The sequence below is a fragment of the Arvicola amphibius genome, chromosome 13, assembly GCF_903992535.2.
Source record: "Arvicola amphibius chromosome 13, mArvAmp1.2, whole genome shotgun sequence".
Lineage (NCBI taxonomy): Eukaryota > Metazoa > Chordata > Mammalia > Rodentia > Cricetidae > Arvicola > Arvicola amphibius.
In genome coordinates, this window is record NC_052059.1 from 40124385 (window position 1) to 40143269 (window position 18885).

An 18885-nucleotide genomic window follows, 5' to 3' on the forward strand; every position below is an offset into this window, starting at 1 on the left:
TGTCCACATCAGAGGGTATTGGAAATTTCATCTCTGCCTTATATCTGGCACTCTGCTAGGCACCAGAAAGATGGAGAGAATAGGCCATGGGTCCTCTCCCCTAGAAACTCCCAGCTTTGCAGGAGGAGGAGGAGAGTAAGGGAATAAGTGAATTACAGGTACCACTGCCCGTTAGGACCACAAAGGGGAAGGGGAAAATACCCATCCCTGGGGGTTGTTCAGAGCAGGAGAGGATCTTGGGAATGTCTCAAAGAGTAAAGTTGAGGCTTGAGTTGAGCCATAACAGATGTGGAGGAGGCCAAGCAGACAATGCCAGACTTTGCATATCAAGCAGGGGGGAAGCAGAATGAGTCTCGGGGCTGTGAGACAGCATGGCCTACTCCAAAACTCCCAAGTGGTGATGGCGTGGCTTGGGTGTAGAATGCAAGAGAGAGCATCCAGAGAAAGTCAGGGGAATCTGACAGGCCTCCTCACACGCGCTGGGCCCTACTAAGTTGATGAACAACAGAATGGAAATTGCTCTGGGATAGCTCTGAGGGCATGGATGTTGGGTGGGGGGGCACGACAGAAGCCATCCGGAGAATTTCACATGCAAGAGTCATTCTGAGAGAGAGCATAGTCAGACTGAAGGGGGAGGGGTCTAGAGTTGTAGGAGAAAGCAAAGCCCGGCAGCTTACTGGAACTGAAGGGAAGATGTGTGTGTGTGTGGGGGGGGGGGAATAATGAGTTTGTATAGGGTAAGAAGAGCCACGTCTCTATGTGGATGAGTTTGTACAAGGTAAGAAGAACCACATCATTATTTTACGTGGATGAATTTGTATAGGGTAAGAAGAGCCGTGTCTATGTTTGATGTGTCATGAACTGGTTCTAATCAAGGATTAGTGCAGTACTGTCCTTCCAAAACAAAGATGACAAAATCCTTGTATCCCCCATAGACTTGCTTATCAAATGTGTATGCAGTGGTTGGCCACAGCTTTCTGCCATGTGATAGGAGGTCCATGTGTAATAAATTGCACAATCAGTTGGTGTGCTCATGGTTCTGTGTAAAAACATGGTATGATGGGAGGCCATTTCCTCTCCTTCTGAACAGTGCCTGGTACTTCCTGCCTAAGGGCAACTGGCACCTGCCTGCCTGGGCTCACAAAGCCTCATTTTCTGCAGCTGCGGATATTAGCTAGCAACATCACCTCGTAAGTTTGTGGTGGGTATTGTATAAGGTCTGAGCACCTTCGAGAAGAGAGTGACAGAAACGGCTAGTGAATGCCACTGATGTCTCTTCTCCCTTCAAAGGACACAGGAAACCAAACTCTTTCTCTTCATCGTTGACCCCTCCGACTGGGGAGCCGGAGAGCAGTAGAAACGTGGAATGTGGAGTTAGACAAGCATTTGAGTTCTTTGAGGAGAATTCACATGGAATGCTTGGGGGTGCATTTTATTATCCCTGTCTGACCACCCCCTCCCACCCTCCTCTTGCTACAGGATGTCAGCTGCAACGAGATCACAGCCTTGCCCCAGCAGATAGGCCAGCTGAAGTCTCTGCGAGAACTGAACGTCCGGAGAAATTACCTTAAGGTTTTACCACCCGGTAAGAAAGTAGGGCAAGAGGAAGAGCATGCAGGAGACGTTGCTTTCCTCGTTTTTCTTTTTTGAGCGGTGGTGGGTCTTGTGTGCCTGTGCACTCTGGTTGCTATTATTAAGAATTTGAATCTCACCGGCAGATAGCAGAGCAATGGTGGTCAGGTTGTAGTTCGAATCAAGGCTAGAGCAACACAACCATTAACGGGATGGATGTTAGCTTTTTAGGACTCCTATGGAAAGGGCCACAGAGAGGGCCGCTTAAATGACAGAAACGTGTCTGTTCACCATTGTGGAGGCTGGAAGGTGTTGGCCAGGTTGTTCCTTCCAAGGTCTTTCTCCATGGCTCGCAGATGGTCTTTTCCTTCCCGTGTCCTCAGAGCATCTCACTATTTGGGTCTCTGTCCTGGTCTCTTTTTCCTATTACGCCAGAGGATTAAAGTCTACTCTAATGGCCTCGGCGTCGCCTAAAGGCCTTGTCTCCAAATACCATTAAATTTTGATATATCGGGGTTAAGAATTCTATGTCTGAATGTTGGGGTGAGGGACTTGGCCAGTCCATACCAGGGCAGGATGAATTCTTTTGGGGCAGGTGTGAGCCGTTCTAGAACATAAAGCCAACAGTCTGGGGAGGACAAGCTTGGTCCTGCAGATCCTGACTATCAGGATCTCTATCTTTGGGGAACACTGGGAACCCACAATTCCACATCCCACCTCTAGGTGGGGGGGATGATGCCACTGCTGAGTCGCCCTTGCACTGTGGTCACTCCTATCAGACGACCCTAAGTCTGCGGCACGGACACTTGATTCTCGGACCCTAGCACAGTCAGTAGTGTCCCCTGGACAACCCTGCCACGGGCTCTTGCAGTAATATGTCCTCTTGTCCGGCGCGTGAGGCTCTAAACCTAAACGCATATTTACTTAGAAGTTGTAAGTACTTAAGGGGTTTTGTGGGGATAGCTTCGTGTGTGAAGTGCTTCTTTCATAAGCATAGACACGTGACTTTGGCTAACTGGCACTCATGGGAAAGCCAGGTATGAGTGTGGCAGAGTATACCAGCGACCCTAGCGCTGAAGGGGTGTGCAGATAAGTGGATTCCTGGAACTCGCTTGCCAGACAGCCTGGTCAGATCAGTGGGTGGAGCGCACGGCGCTCTATGCGCTACCATACAGTGTGCGAGCTTCGGGCAAGGGGCTGGAGATTGAAACACACACAAAGACAGAGAGACAGAGACACGGACCTCTAGTCATTGGTAAGAAGCCCTTTATTCAATAGCACCATGGAGGCTTATCTACCCAACACAGTCAGGTGGGCCAACAGGTGAAAACCTTATCCTCTGATCCTCAAGGCAAGGCAACACGTGCTTGTGAAGCAGAGCTGGTAAACAACTTTGACACAGCTTTCAGTAGCTCAAATCAGAAGGAAAGTAAAGATCTCTAGCAGGGAAGAGCAGCTGGAGGCCAGGACTCCAAATGGTCCCAACAAGTGGGCTGCAGATTCAGTGAGAGACTGGCCTCATTAGCGTTAACTGTCAACATGACCTAACCCAGAATCACCTGAAAAAGAGTCTCAGAGTTATCTTTATCAGGTTGGTTTGTGGGCTTTTCTCTGACTGATTGTCGTGATTGCTAGTTGATATGGGAGGATCCATCCCGAGGCAGGTGCTCCTGGGCCAGGTAAGCAAGGCAGCTAAAGGCAGAGAGTGAAGCCATAAGCAGTGTTCCTTCGGGGTTTCTGCTTCAGTTATTGCCCCGACCTCCTTTAACAATGGACGGTGTGACCCTGTAAGATGAAATGAGTCCTCTCCTCCACTAAATGGCTTATCACAAGTGTGTTATCATGGCAATGGACAGGAGGCTAGAGCAGGGATCCTGTCTCAAAGATTTAAAAAGAGAACAAAGGTAAGAACAATAAAGACACCTGATGGCAAACTCCGCTTTTCACGTGTACACACATGTACGTATAAAGCATGCACGCGCGCGCACACACACACACACACACACACACCCCTTTGGTTTCATTTCTGTTTCTGTGATTGAATGCCCCGAGAAAAAGCAACTCATGGGAAAGTGATTATTCAGCTCGTGGTTCCAGGTTCCAGTCCATCACGTGAGGAAAACAGGGTGGGAGGGACTTGAGGGAACTGGTCACATCCACAGTCAGTCCAGAGAGAGAAAGAATGCCTTATGCCCGCTTGCTTTCTTGCTTATGCTGAGTTCGTTTCTTCATTCGTACATAGCTCAGGGACTCCCTGAATAGTGAATGGCGCTGCCTACAGTGGGCTGCATCCCATGTTAAGTGATGCAGGTGAGACAGCACTAACCATCCCAGCACATACTGGTCAGGAGTGAGTAGATGAGAAGCAGAATGCCAAGTATTTCTTTAAAACACATTCTGATTTCCTGAGATCACATTAGATTTTCCTTAAGAGCCCTCTGATGTCCAAATTGTACTTTGAGAGTTTCATACAACGTGTTTTTATTATGTCACTCCTTCCTCAATTCTGATGAAACCCAACCCTGCCTTCCCATCCAGCCAACTTTGCGTCTTTTTTTATTTTTAACTCATCAAGACCAATTTTTATTCCCCAAGTATTCTTGGATGTGTGGCTTTCCGTGTGAACATGGTCAATCCATCAGGGCCTACACTTCTTAGAGAAAATTGTCTCTCCCTCTCCCGGCAGCTAACAGTTGACAGTAACCCCATGGCTAGGGGTAGGACTTCATGCCCATTTTCCATATCCTTGCTGGGATTTGATCCTACACAGGTTTTGTGTGTGCTGTTGCAACTGCTGCAGATTCACGTGCTAAGCAGCCCCTGCTGTATTTCTATAGCATTGTTTCTTGTAGTTACCCACTGTCTCTGGGTTTTACACTTTTCTTGTTCAAGACATGGAACCCTCTCTTCCTCAATGAGCCCCCAAGCCTTGGGAGGAGAAGGTAGAGCATTTATGTTCCATTTGGGGCCGAATCTCTTATCTTCATTTGGCCATTGGCCAGTCATCTGCTACTTCTCAGATGAGGGCTTAGAGATGCGCTGACCTATGGGTATAACAGTAAGTTATCAGGAGCCAGTTTAATATAATGGCAGTTTTGAGCAGAATAATAATAGTAGATTCTATCCTGGAATCTATTACCTGTCTAGCCCATAGGTTCTTTGCCCTATCTTTAATGGTGCTGGATATGGGTCTCATCGTGTAGGGTGGACTTACATCCAATCAGTAAGTGCTTGGTTATTTGTATGATGTTTGAGCCACTATTGCAAAAGTGGGCATGCCTTGCCAGGCCAATCATCACTGTGACTCCCAGGGTTCAGAGCGTACTCCCAGGGTAAGAAGGAAGATTACTCTTTTTCTCTGGTAGCATGCACTGCACTTTTGAGCTCTATGAATGCTACTAGTAGGGATGGTGCTTCCCATTCGGTACCTGCTTGATTTTGCTATGTTTCATAACTTATGCTGCCCCATCTTAGGTTCTAAGGTGACTGACTCCATTTTAACTCCTTGATGTAAGTGCATATGATTACATTTAGGAAGCTTGTGCAGTAGCCAATTTCCGTGACATTTTTGGAAGGCATCTCAGTGCCAACGTGCACCCTTGGAGGCAGCTGCCATCCAGTTCGTTTGGTATTCATTAGGGTGGCATTTGGAAATCTGCCGTTCTGTTTTCACTTTCTTGTTCGAGACATGGAAACAGCTTCTGGAACAGGGCGGTGGAGCCCTGTAAAATACATCATACGCGATAGCCGAGGGCTGGGGGGAGGGGTTCCCCTTGCTCATGCTGGCTTGCATTCGAAGAAGAATTATAAACTTCCTCCGTGTGGATTTCGTTGCCGTCTCTGAGATGAGCTCATTGAAGAGATTTACTTTCTCTACTGGTTCCGGGGCGCTGTCTCGTTTCTTTGAGGGTATAAAACTATTTCCCACAATAATAATAACTAGAAACAATAACAGCGATAGCTACAAACAAAATTTTAATTCGCAGCACATCTGCACAGCACAACCTTTCCGGCTTGTTATGAAGAAGCCCCTCTGCATTCGCGTGCCTGTGATAATCAGTTTGGAAATGTCATAAATAATTGACTCCGTTTCCAAAAGGGAAAGCCAATTACGTCATTGTATGGCCACAGTGTGGTGCAGGGGAAGAGAGCACACCTGCCAAGCCTCGGTTTCTGTTTCTCTTCCTGCTTCTCTCCCACCTTAACATTCTTTTCTATAAATAAATAAATAAATAAATAAATAAATAAAAAATAAGTTGCCACTTGCTCTGCCTTCTATAATTATGTTTTCTCAGCTTTGATATTTTTTTTAAAAAAAAACACCCAGAGCTGAAATGTTAAGTTTACTGGAACCTTTTTTAAAAAGGAGAAAATAATTCTGAATATCACGTTTCTGTCTGCCTCTGTCTGGAGAACTCTGTTGACAAGAGTGGTCCCTCCAGGCAGCCCATCCGTGGCCTTCCATATTTACCTGTTTGTGCTCCTGGGATTCTTCCCTCATATGACTTCAGTTTGAGGAGGGGAAAAAGAAGTTTGCAGCCCAGTCACCCTAAGCAGTTTTGTGTATCTTACAATGAATAGAATGGGGAGGCCTTCTTTTAGGCCATGATGGCACGGGGACTGGAGGGTTAATCCTGGCCTCCCTTTGAATGGAGAGTGAAATTGTCAAGTTCGTCCCCCTTCCACCTTCCGCTCCTTCCTCTCATCTTCTTTCTCCTCCCTCCCTCCTCCCAACGGTCTTTCTTCTGCTTCTGCTCCGTTCTTCCTCTTCCTCCTGTTTCTCTTCTCCTTTCCTCTCTTCCTTTTCTTCCTCCTTCTGTTTGTTTCCGTCTTCCTGTTTTTCTGCTTCTTCATTTCCTCCTTTCCTCCTTCTTGACTTGCCTTCTTCTTTCCTCTTCTGCTTCTTGACCTTTTCTGGGTCAGCCTTGCAAGACTGTCATTACCTCCTATTGCTGTGGGAGCGTAGCGGTCTCATTCCCCTACGCTACTGCACGGTGAAACCCATGGACCAGGCAGTGGTCACCGGAAAAGCATCCTTTGCTATTCACCTGTGAGCTCTCCACTCCCCGGAATACTCCTCTGGTTATGCTCATAGTCTTCATTTTAATTGGCAAACAATTGCTGGGAACACTTGCTACATAATAGCTATTGTCTAAAAAGCCCCCTTTCTTCTAGCAGAGGAATCATAAGAGCCAGAACACAGAGTCCCATAAAATTTTAACACTGGTGAGACAGCTTAGCTCCGAAGTCATCCTGCCCTGGAAATCCCAATCCTTAGGTGATCTACAGACTGTACCATGAGGGTTCTATACTTAGTTTGTTCTTGGTCAACTTGACACGGGCTAGGGCATCTGGGAAGAGAACGTCAGTTGAGAAATGATTAGCTTGTAGGCAAGTCTGTAGGCATTTTCTTGATTGGGGGCTTCCAGCCCACTGTGGGTATTACCACCCCTTGGCAAATGATGCTGGGTTCTAGAAGAAAGCAGGCTTAGCAAGCCTTGAGGAGCATGCCAGTAAGTAGCACTCCTCCATGGCCTCTGCATCAGCTGCTGCCTCCAGGTCCCTGCCCGGACCTCCCTGTGTGATGAACTGTGTAAACTGTATGCAGAGAGAAGCCCTTTCCTCACCGGGTTGTTTTTGGCCATGGTGTTCATTGCAGCAATAGAAACACTAAGACAGAATCCTGCTTTCCCTTTAAGTCCAATGCTTCCACCTCCACAACCTAGCTGCCCCTGTCACTCCTCCCTGTGCCACATCCAGACAGCCTTTAGGAGATGTCCAGACTCATGACTGCCCCCACTGGGGATTTGAGCTGCTCAGGGCAGTGTGGACACACAGATTCCTTGGCATATGTTTTGACATACAATTCCCGAGTTTGTCCTATAGAGCCTCCAGGGACTTCACTTTGAGACCTGGGAGTTGGGTGTTCTTCATCGTTCTAGAATTTTCTATCTGGTTACTCTGTTCTGGAAGATGAAGTAATGCCCTCAGGCGTGAAAGGTGGAAAGCCCCTTACTTTCCCAGGGCCTTGAGTTCTGAGAAGACTCAGTGCTCAGCCCCAGGGAGTGGTGTCGGGGGAGCCAAAGTCCTCCGCAGGGTTGTTTGAAAGCCTCAGCCGTGTAATGGAAGAGGAGAAACTGCTGAGTCTTCTTTTAGGTGGGTGCCCTCTCCTTCGGGTTTTCTCCCTGTCTAGCTTCTGGCTGTCTTCCTCTTTAGGAGGCCAGAAGTATTTGAAACCACTATATTTTGGGCTCTGACAGCTCCCATACCCGAAGTACGGGGCACTGTTCTGAAGTGACCCTACTGTAGTCTTGACCCAGCCAGCTCTGAGATCTGCCAGCGTCACCCTAGGTTCTGGCACTGCCCAGCCTCGCTTTGCTCTCTGGGAATCTGTTTGACTTCATTCCTAGCAGCTGCCAGTGTTGGTTGGAATACTTGAAATTACTGAGTGTTTACTGTGCCACTGGGTGGGGACCTCAGGCTAAATGCAGCATCTTCCCTTATGAGCTGCGCTGGGGCCGACTTCAAAGGCAACGAAACAAAGCCTGGCCAGATCGGAATGATGGGGCCTTTCGGAAAAATCCTAAATTAGGTAACACTAGGAAAATGAACAAAACACAACAACAACAACAATAACAGCAGCAACAACAACAACACAGCCTCTGAGAAAATCAGGAACATAGTGACCGAAACTTTTTCTGGCTCCCTGCCAACTAAGCACCCCACTGAATAGATAAGGATTTTCTGTAATTAGCATGCCATTCCTCGTCAGCAAGTACTTCAGGAAAATGGGTGACAGCTAGAACAATCATGTTCTGTGTGTCAGGGCTCCTGCTGTTCCTTTGCTGAAAGAGAACTGGCTCCTTAGATACTATGAACGGCAAGTGTTCCCAGTGTAGTTAGTGGTGACTGAGCACCCAGGAAAAGATCCCTCCATTCAGGGAAATACTTTATATATGCTTACCTTGTATTCCTAACAGCTGGCTTTTGGTTTTACTAAACAGCATATCCCCCGATATGCAGAAGGTTAATTTTTGAGGGGGTAGCTGCTTGATCCTGCTGTTTTCTGAGATTTTCTTTTCTTTTCATTTTTTTCTTTTCTTTTAATTCGTTTTTCTTTTTATCTGTTTCAGAGCTAGTAGATCTCCCCTTGGTAAAGTTTGACTTTTCCTGTAACAAAGTTCTGGTGATCCCCATCTGCTTCAGAGAGATGAAGCAGCTGCAGGTGCTTCTGCTGGAGAACAACCCTCTGCAGTCCCCTCCGGCTCAGGTGAGGACCCACCCAGAGCCTTGACCCAGTGGCCCCTGCTCTGTGACTCTCTGCACACCCAAGGCTGCGCTAGGCATGATGGGGGTGCAGTGGGTATTCTCCTGCCGTGAGTGAAGCTTTAAGCACATCTGGCTAAGTTGCCTCGGGATGCATCACATCTGTTCGCACATCTGTGTCACCGTTTTGAATACCCCAAGGCCAGAATTACAGGTTTGGTAATGTACCACTCAGTCATAGAATATGTGGGCTACAAAGGGGGTAATATGTTCCATATTTGAACATTAGCTGGGAGAGTGGAATTTAAACATCTTAAAAATAAATGATCGCTGATATTTTTGAGACAGGTATCAAATATAAAACCATAAGAAACTCTATAAAGTATGTATGTTTCTTCATACAAATAAGATATATTTTCTTTTTAAATGACGTAATGACTTATTAAATCTATGATTATCTTTTAAACTCTTAATTGTTCTCTATAGACTCAAAAATGAATTTTTTTCACCTTTTATAGTTGGACTAGTACCAATATGGGCCCACTTTTATAAATCTTACACTATTGTCATTTAAATATGTTTTCATTAAAATTTAGTAATTTCAAAAGGTTAGGAATTTCTTGAGCATGATTTTCTGTTCAAAGTAGAACTTGGAGGGAACAGTCCTGAGAATCCATGTGCGTTTTGTGGCTGTCAGTAGGGGGTTGTTCACCATGACATTCTGAAGATTAAATTGCATGGTCAAGGATCTGGAGCTTACATTTTGTAATAAATACGCCTTACTGATGTCTTCGTAGATTTGCACAAAAGGCAAAGTGCACATATTTAAGTATCTGAGTATACAGGCGTGCCAGATTAAGACGACTGATCCCCTCTACCTCCACGCCATGGAGAGGCCTCATTTACACCAGCACGTAGAAGACAGGTAAGTTAATGCCTTCCTTCCTGAGAAAGCCTGCTTAGAAGGCGCATAGTTTCAGCTGCCCAGATAACTGGAAGCCAGAATACCTATGTTTCATTTGTGTGATTTACACTTCTGACTTAGAGCTTGGGAAAAGAATGGCGTACAAAACGCTGATGCTGGAAAGACTCTAATCTACCTTCTCCTCATCAATAATCAATTCTTCCCGAATATGTGTGTGGATGCTCATAAACAATATCTATAATGGATTTTTATGCTTCCAATTAACATAGCTGTATCAAGCTATTATTGTAAAGCATTACACTTTTTAAAGTTGGTGTTCTTAAGCTGGGCATGGTGGCATACACCCATAATCCCGGTATTTAGGAGACCAAGCTAAGAGGATTGTGAATTTTAGGTCAGCATGGTCCGAACATAGGTATGTATAGCAAGATCTTGTCCTGGCCCTGCTGTTCTTGATTTTAATGACTGTATCAAGCTGAAATGTTTTAGGAGTTACTGATTTTCTGTATACCTGCAACTATTAGTTGTCTCCCAACACCGTTAAGACCTGTGGGCTTCAGTTTTTAAAATGCATTGTGGATATTTTTTTTCCAATTTTTTTTCTGGTTTCTTGTGAAAGTGTGAGGATCCCTTCAAGCTTTCTTGGGCCATCTGTGCCGTAAGACAGGCCATGAACATCCTGAGAACAGAGTAGCCTCAGGGACACTAAGGAACAGCCTCTTCTAGAGACTTCTCCAGGGAGAGACCTTTTGCTTTGCTCTTTGCTAAACAGGATGACTTGAAATTTTCATACCACCGTAATGGCATTTTCAAAATAATGCTATTATTATATATTGCTTGTTTTATATTTATATTACCAGGTATAGTTAATCACAGGAAAGGTTTTCAAAATGATTGAAAATAGTGTTTTATTACCTACCAGATAAAAAATAATTATATATCTTACTATTTTTACATATGTACAATGAAACAAAATTAGTAACTGTTTCAAAGCAGTAAGTTGCTCCTCAGAGGAGGAAGTCCTGAACACAGAGAATTATGATGCCCGTGGCAGCTGTGTATAGGTTCTCATTATGTCCATTTCTTCATAGTTCTTAGGAGTAGACTGATTCGTTGTCACATAATCATAATTACAATAATGATGATAAATTTTCTATAATGAAGTTATTATATTATTAATCGGTATATCTGGGTGTCAACTTTGTGATTTTTTAAATTTTTTTTCCTAACCAAATTCAATGATGATGATGACATCTCCCCAGTAAGAAGGATTCTGATTCGGGAGTTGGAAGTGACAATGGAGATAAGCGGTTGTCTGCCACCGAGGTAAATCTGGTGACCACTGTATTCTCCTTGGTTCTGGGTCCGTCTGTCTGTGTCCACTAAAGTCTTTTTCTGGAAGAAGCCACTGGTGCGTTTGGATGATTTGCATTGACAGTTCAGTCACATTTGGGAGCACAGCTCGGAACCCCTAAGGTTATGTAAACAGTAGCTTCTGTCACTCTGTATCCCTGTCTACCTTACTATTTTAGAAATAACTCAAAAATACAGTCCCTGTCTTTTTCCCACTCCCACATTATCAGAATATTCTTTACTGCTAAGTAAATATTACGAAAGGGCTAAGTCCTGTACAAGCATGAGACTCTTTTAGAAATATACCTGTCTTTCACACTACTTCAGGGAAGCATGGTTATATGTATTCAGAAGTGTTGAGGAGCCAAGCGTGTGCTGTGTCTGAGTAGCCTATTTCCTGAAATGTTTGTAACTAGCCATTGTGTATGTAAAATGTTTAAGTGAATGTGTGTGTTAGGATGTGCATGTGCCACACCGTGTGTGGGGGTGTGTTAGGGTGTGCACGTGCCACGCCGTGTGTGGGGGTGTGTTAGGGTGTGCACGTGCCACGCCATGTGTGGGGGTGTGTTAGGGTGTGCACGAGCCATGCCGTGTGTGTGGGTGTGTTAGGGTGTGCACGAGCCACACCGTGTGTGGGGGTTAGAAGGCAACATGCAGGAATCAATTCTTTCCTTCCACCACGTGGGTCCCAGGGATTAAATTCACGCAGGTCATCGAACTTGGCACCTCGCACCTTTACCTGCAGAGCCATCTCTCTGGCCCTTACCTGTAGTTTTTAGATCAGTATTTATAGTTCTGCCACTTCAGCTGTGTTCTGTTCAGAGAATTAAATGTATTTATAAGGTTAGTCAAATCAGTCTGGCATGACAGAGCTTCCTCTAGTGACATGGAACACGCCATGCATGTCTTTTATTTATTTTCAAGACAGGGCTTCTCTGTGTCTCTTTGGCTGTCCTGGAACTCACTCTGTAGACCAGGCTGGCCCTGAACTCAGAGAGATCCACCTGCCTCTGCCTCCTGAGTGCAGGGATTAAAGGAGTGTACCACAACGCCCAGCCATGTGTGGTCCATTAGATCGCACAAGGTATCCTTGAGGTTGCAATAATTAGATCAGTTACTTCATCTAAAGGCATCACAGTTTTATTGAATGCGATTTCAGGAAGTTTTTTTTTTTCCCAGTTCTCTTCTGGTTTTGAGCTTTAACAAGAAGAAAAGTTTATTTTCCACAAAATGTGCTATAAAGCAGTGTATTTAAAAACAAAACAAAACAACCTAAAATTTGGTGCCGGGGCATGGGTTGGGTAGTCTTGTAAAATTATCGCTGCGCACCACGAGTTCAGTCCTCAGTGCCCCTGGAAAAGCCAGCCCCAGTAATACAAGCCAGTCATCACACCGTGAGGAATAGAGACAAGAGGAACCTGGAGCGTTGCAGCTCCTGGCCAACTAGCCCAGCTAAATCAGTGGGATCCAGGCTCAGTGAGGAGACCCTGCCTCAAGAAGAATGTGGAGAGGGAGGGAGAGTTCCAGCATTGACCTCTGGCCTCCACATGCTACACACACACACACACATACACACACACACACACACACACACACACACACACACCCCACTCAACCACACACAGAGACACACACACTTTAAAAATAAAATAAAATTCCTCAGCATTTTTCTGATGAAGAATTTCTTTTAAAGCATTTTGAAGAAGAGTTAGTAGGAAGATAAAGGCAGCCACTAGCAGTGTAAGAAAATGACCCACGTGAAGCCACATTGACAGTTGGCCATGGTTCCTGGGTGCGGTGGGAATGCTGACTACATTGCTTTCCTATGTTACTGTCTGTTTAACCCCTTGGACTTCATGAAAACTCCTGAGTCCCCTCAAATGGACCATTGTTGCAGAAACTAGCCACCCCGGACTTATTTTCCATTAAACTGAAACAATCTCTCCTTTATCTCTCTTCTAAGAGTAATTAAGTTCGTTAATAAAACATCTCACAAAGAGCTTCATTATCCTTCTCCACTTATAAGTTGGATGCTAATAGCATTCTGAAGAGAGCCCAAGGAATTGTTTTCCCCCTTTAATTAAATGCATATCTTTGGACTTCTGCTAACTGTAAGGGTGGGAGGTAGAGGGAGGGAAAGGGGACTGTAGAAATAACTATAAATCAGTAGAATAAAATGAATGAGTCCTTTGCCTGTCTCACCCCCATGCTAGCCTCATTGTCTAAGCGTACCTCTAAAACGCTTGTTTTGTTTTTTAGGGATGGTAAGGTTTTGAATAATACTTCATGGTGTGCTATTTGTAAATGTTTTGGTCAGGATCACTTCTTCCTCACTGAAACCTCATTGTCGGGGTCAGGGGTCACGCCGGTACCTTTTCTCTGATGGTTGCTGTTGTCTGACTGACTTAACATTGGTCATGAAGACAGTAGATGCATATTTTCCCCAAGATAATTCAGCCAGAGCTTGTGAGGAATCTGTGAATATTTGTTTGCTGAGTGAAATTCATGCTTGCCTTCAGCCTGTTTCTAAATCGGCTGTGCTTGTGTCCAAGAATGAAGAGAGCTGCAAACCTTGAGCAACCAGCTGCACAGCTGTTGTGTGCTCTGGGGATGCCCTGCTCCTTGTGCCTTGGGATGCTTGTCACTTGTCACTAAATAGCAACACCAGAAATGGAGATGGGAAGATAAATGAGGATCTGTGTCTTAACATGTGATACAAGAGTATGGCTTAGGACTAATGTGATAGTTTGTGTAAAACATTCCTCTGTCACATCAGGCATTGCATGGTCCTTGAGTGCCTATGGCTGTAAGCTCAGAAAGGGAGGAACCCCACAAGACTTTAGGTCGAAGCTTATATGTAGAGGTGTGTGTTGCAGTGTTAACATTGTACATCTGCGCTCACAGCCAGCTCTCATCCAGAAAGCAGAGCTCCCCAGCTGTGCTGAGAATCTCACTCACATGCCCACCATCCCCCGTGAACAGCTGCTCTCCTGAGTTCAGACATCACCATCAGGGTGTTTCTGAATTTGTATAGGTAGGATTTTGTCCCTGCTGTCTTTTACTCAGTATGCTGTTTGTGAAGGCCAGGATGCCACTCTCTTACAGAGTTCTCTTTGTCTGCACCCACAAGACTTCTCCTTTGAACGACGCGATTCCTTTTTTATCTTTATAGCCCTCCGATGAGGACACGGTTAGCCTCAATGTTCCCATGTCAGATATCGTGGAGGAAGACCAGACCATCGAGGAGGATGCACGCCATCGTCTGACCCCAGCTAAAGGTCAGAGCGAGATGTGTGTGGAGAGCGCTTGCTTTGTAGGTTTGCCCACAGGGCTTCCAGCACCACGTACAGATGCGGAGACGATCAGTTTACTCTTTGTCTTATACATACTGTGAGCCAACTGACGTGCCCACAGGTGAATTTCATGTCAAGTCCCAAACTCTAGATAGCTCTTCTATCTATTCTACAGGAGGCGAGACCAGGGCTCAGGCAGTTGAAATGACTTCCCAGTGGTTTCTCAAGCCAGCTCTGCTCCTCACAGTCAATAATGGAACCCTCATCCTGAAGATTCGAGAGAGTCTTTAGATTGATTTTTGAAAAGAAAATATTGATATGATACATAAGACTTAGGACAGCTCTACTTGCTATCATCAAATCTCCACATCTCAGTGACAGTCCAAATAGAAGCTGGTGGTTGGCAGACAGCTGCCCGCCCTCCAAGGGTTGATTGGCAGGCCAATGCTCATTCCTCACCGTTAGCATGGATTCCCAGTGTCTTCACATCCATGTTTGTTAAGCTAGAGTGGTTGTGGGCTGGCCTAGAAGTGCCCATCATTTATAAGACATGCTTTATTCCATGGTCACATCTAATACACTTGAGGGTGGAAAATGCACTTGGGACTGTTGGACTGTAACCAGTCAGCTGGTCTCATTCATCTCCTATAAAGGCCATTAAATTAAATGGCCTCCAAAGGTCTTTGTAACTCAAGTGCTTTGACTCTTAGACAATCATCAGGTGATCATCAAACACAGTACCTTAAGTGTCTCAATCCTCGTGAGAGCCACACTGTCATAGATAATTGCGGCATTATTTTGATGGCTCTTGTTTATTCAATGACTTTAAAAGAAAGTATTGCAATGTACCATTCATGATAGAGGATGGAGAATGTTGTACACAAAGCATAGAACTGTATCAGTGATCGGTCAGATCCCAGGATGATCACTTTCTTTCACAGTTTGTTAGATTTATTCCTTTTCTATTATGTGTGTAAATGTTTTTCCTGCGTTTATGTAAGCACACCCTGTACGGGCCTGATATCTGCAGAGGTCAGATGGGGGCATTGGGTCTCCCGGGGCTGGAGTTATAGTTGATTGTGGGCCACCATGTGAGTGCTGAGGGCTGGGAATGGAACCTGAGCCTGGATCCTCCCTAAGAGCAACACACACACACTTACCTCCTGAGCCGCATCTCCCGTCCCTGCCATGGTCTTCTTAAGGATCAGAGAGCTATTTTAAGGCCACTCAAACATTTCTCTATTTTTTTTTCACTTTTTGGTTTTATGAAACTTGTATTCGTTTGGAACAAGGTCTTCCTACTTCCAGCCTAGGCTGGCCTGGGCCACTCCTCCTGCTTCTGCCTCTCCAGTACTGGATGTAGATGAGCCTGACTCTTAGCTTTAGATTCCTGTGTGTTTTCTGACAGATTCTTAAAAGATTTATTTATTCTTATCATACATGCATTGGTGTTTTGCCTGCATCTGTATCTGTGTAAAGGCATTAAAGATCCCCAGGAACTGGAGTTACAGACAGTTGCAGGCTGTTGTGTGTGTGCTGGGGATTGAAGCTGGGTCCTCTGGAAGAGGACCTGAGCCTTCTCTCCAGCACCATAGATTTAGATTTTTACACTTAGAACTTGAGGGTAGCCTTAAATATAGAGATTACAATAGAAGCCATACGTGACCCTAAAAGTCTAGCCGAATACATACATGAAAATATAACTGTCACTGTGTTCATTCATGTAAATCTTATCACAAGATGTAACATTGGGGGTCATGTTTGAGACATTTTTTTCAAATAAAATAATCTTTTACTAGCAAGCTCCTCCTAACCCCCCGACAAGGTTACCTTTTAATCTTACAGTTTAAAGGATGCCCCTACCTTTCTCCTGTTCTGTCTTCTGTCAGAGCAGTCCTCTGTGCTGTCCATTTGTCTGTGCTCTGCCTGCTGGGACAGGTGATTTCTACCCCGCCAGCATGCTCTTGCTTCTGGAGAGCCTTTCTCAGGGCATAGGGGGGTAGTTTCTGTCATTGGTAGGATTTGGGGCTCTTGTCTAGTCATGTTTCACATTTTCTGAAGAATTTTGGTTGCTTAAGGACAGAAGTCATTTACTCCCTCCAGTGGACATGAAGGTACATATCTTAAGTGGCTTGATGCTTTCCATGGAACAACCAGTCAGTACATTTTGTTGAACTTAGAATTTGAATTAATTAGCCACATTCTGCTGAGAGTGTAAAAACTCTCTTTTATATTCTTTAAAACCATGAGGTGACATTTCAGTTCTTTTGTGGGGATCTAAACCATCAAGCAGCCTTAACGTCCGATACTCATTTTGGGGTCTGGTTTATTTTTTATTCCTTCTTCTCCCATGGTGAATTTTCACCTTACATTTTACAGGGAAGATTAAGTGTGGGTTATTCCTGGACCTTCACAGGGGGTGAGAGAGGGTTTGGGAGCAGTTATCTGTGTGTTTGAGGACCTGTGCTTTGTGCTTATGTCCTGAAAGTCACACTTCCTTCCTTCCTCTGTGTCTTCCTGACAGGAGAATTTCAGCCAAAGCCTTCCCTTTTGGGTGAGAACAACAGCTCAGGACAAGAAAGAGACCAGTTTGCTGATGGAGCAGATGCTCTTCATTCGGGATTTATGAACTATATTAAGGTAAGATGGTGCGGCTCAACTCATATTCATCAGCTTGGGACCTTAGAATTCAGGTTCAAAGATTTCAGTCCAACTTTCCAGTCCCATTTACTATTTGTTCCTGAAGCCTCCAGCGTGTCTTCTCGAAGTTCAGCATGTCTGTGTCTGGCATTGGGAACTCGCTCAAACCGTGCCTGTCTCTGGATGCGACGATGCTTATATATGGTTTTCTTTTTTTTTGGTTCAGGAGTTACTCAGCCCCTTCCTCACCCAGCCTCACAAGTTAGCAGCCTGACCAGGATTACCATGCTCATTTGCAAAAGCTCAAAATCATTTTCTTTTCCTCAACATGTGTTGTGTGACTATTTCTTGAGAGGCTCAGGCTGAGCGCTCTTTTACCTACCTCCTTAGAACTAGAAATGCCAGCTGGGCAGTGGTGGTGCACTTTTAATCCCAGCACTCCAGAGGCAGAGGCAGGCAGATCTTTGTGAGTTCGAGGCCAGCCTGGTTCAGAGCAAGTTCCAGGACTGGTTCCTTAGCTCCATATGGATGTCAGAGGACAGCTAACTCTCTTTACACCATTTGGATCTCAGGGATTGAACTCAGATCATCAGGCTTGGTGACAGTTGCCTTGACCTCCTGAGCTATCTTGCCAGACCTTCCTTCATCCATGTTTTCTGATGATCAGTTTGATGCTTTGACCCAGCCTAACCAATATTTTTGGCCATTAACTCCAAGGACACCAGGAGGAAGACAAGCTAAACTTTATTCACACTGCTTAAGACTCTAGTGCGCTGTAGATTTCTTTCTGCCCTTGCGGTGGAAATAATTTAATTTGGCAATTCCATAACTAACCCTGCTTAGTTTGTGCAGTGTGACAGTCTAAAACCAGTGCTTCTCAACCTTCCTAATGCTGCGACCCTTTAACACAGGTCCTCGTGTTGTGGTGACTCCCCAACCATAAAATTATTTGCGTTGCTACTGTAATTTTGCTGCTGTTACGATTTGTAAATAGCCGTGTTTTCGGATGATCTTAGGCGAACCCCGTGAAAGAGTCATTCAACCCCAGAGGGGTCGTGACCCCCAGGTTGAGAACCACTGATCTAAGGGACCAGGCATCCAGAAGGGTAAAACTCAGAGGGATGGTACGGTACCCTAGCTTTTCACTTTCAGAGCTTCCTCTTATCCTCTGTCTCCATCTGCATGGCTTTAGCTGAACTTGTCACGTCTCACCGTGATAGTTAGCGGTGGCTCTTGGGCTCCTCCGCCAACACTGTCCCTCTGCCACCAGCTGTTTGTTTTCTTAGAGCCCAAATCCGATGCAGTTTCTCTCAGGTCCCTCTCACAAGGTTCTTTCGCATTTGACCCCTGTCTGTGTGGGACACTGAGAGTCATGAGAACATAGGAAAATGATTTGGTCTTCTTGCCTCGAGAGTTTCCCTTTAGGTTGAGACTCTAAAGATAGAACATTTGAAAAACGTGTTTAGAAGATTCAAGATCCAATTCAAGTTCCAAAGGAAATCAGAGTAATTAGTAGAGCACATTGTCCCCCGGTTTCGAGAGTGCCAGGATGCTGAGGATCCTGGGAATGGCTGCTGTAGAGGGCTGATCCTCTGGATAGAGACGTAGGAGTAAGCATGTGTTAGTTAGGCCCCGACTTCTGTTTTGTAACCTTATACCTAAGGACCAGTTTGTGTACCGTACTGCCCCAGCACATTGATCATTGAAAGTTCTGTATTTTATATAATCCTTTCTTATTTTCTGAATTGGCATCTTGTGTTTTGTTATTCTGGTCAGTTTTTATCATTTGAAATAATTATATTGTATATAACCATTATGCATATTAAATTATCTAAT

The 18885-nt window shown here is 45.0% G+C and overlaps 1 protein-coding gene across 1 annotated transcript in view; it reads left to right on the plus strand.

Moving 5' to 3' along the window:
- Positions 1 to 18885, plus strand: part of Lrch1 (leucine rich repeats and calponin homology domain containing 1) — a 185543-nt gene that overhangs the window by 109542 nt on the left and 57116 nt on the right. Inside the window, exons 4-9 of the mRNA XM_038310017.1 lie at positions 1480 to 1585; positions 8706 to 8842; positions 9636 to 9763; positions 11026 to 11089; positions 14289 to 14394; positions 16934 to 17049. Coding sequence (XP_038165945.1) covers positions 1480 to 1585; positions 8706 to 8842; positions 9636 to 9763; positions 11026 to 11089; positions 14289 to 14394; positions 16934 to 17049 — 657 coding nt within the window. The remainder of the gene's footprint in view (positions 1 to 1479; positions 1586 to 8705; positions 8843 to 9635; positions 9764 to 11025; positions 11090 to 14288; positions 14395 to 16933; positions 17050 to 18885) is intronic.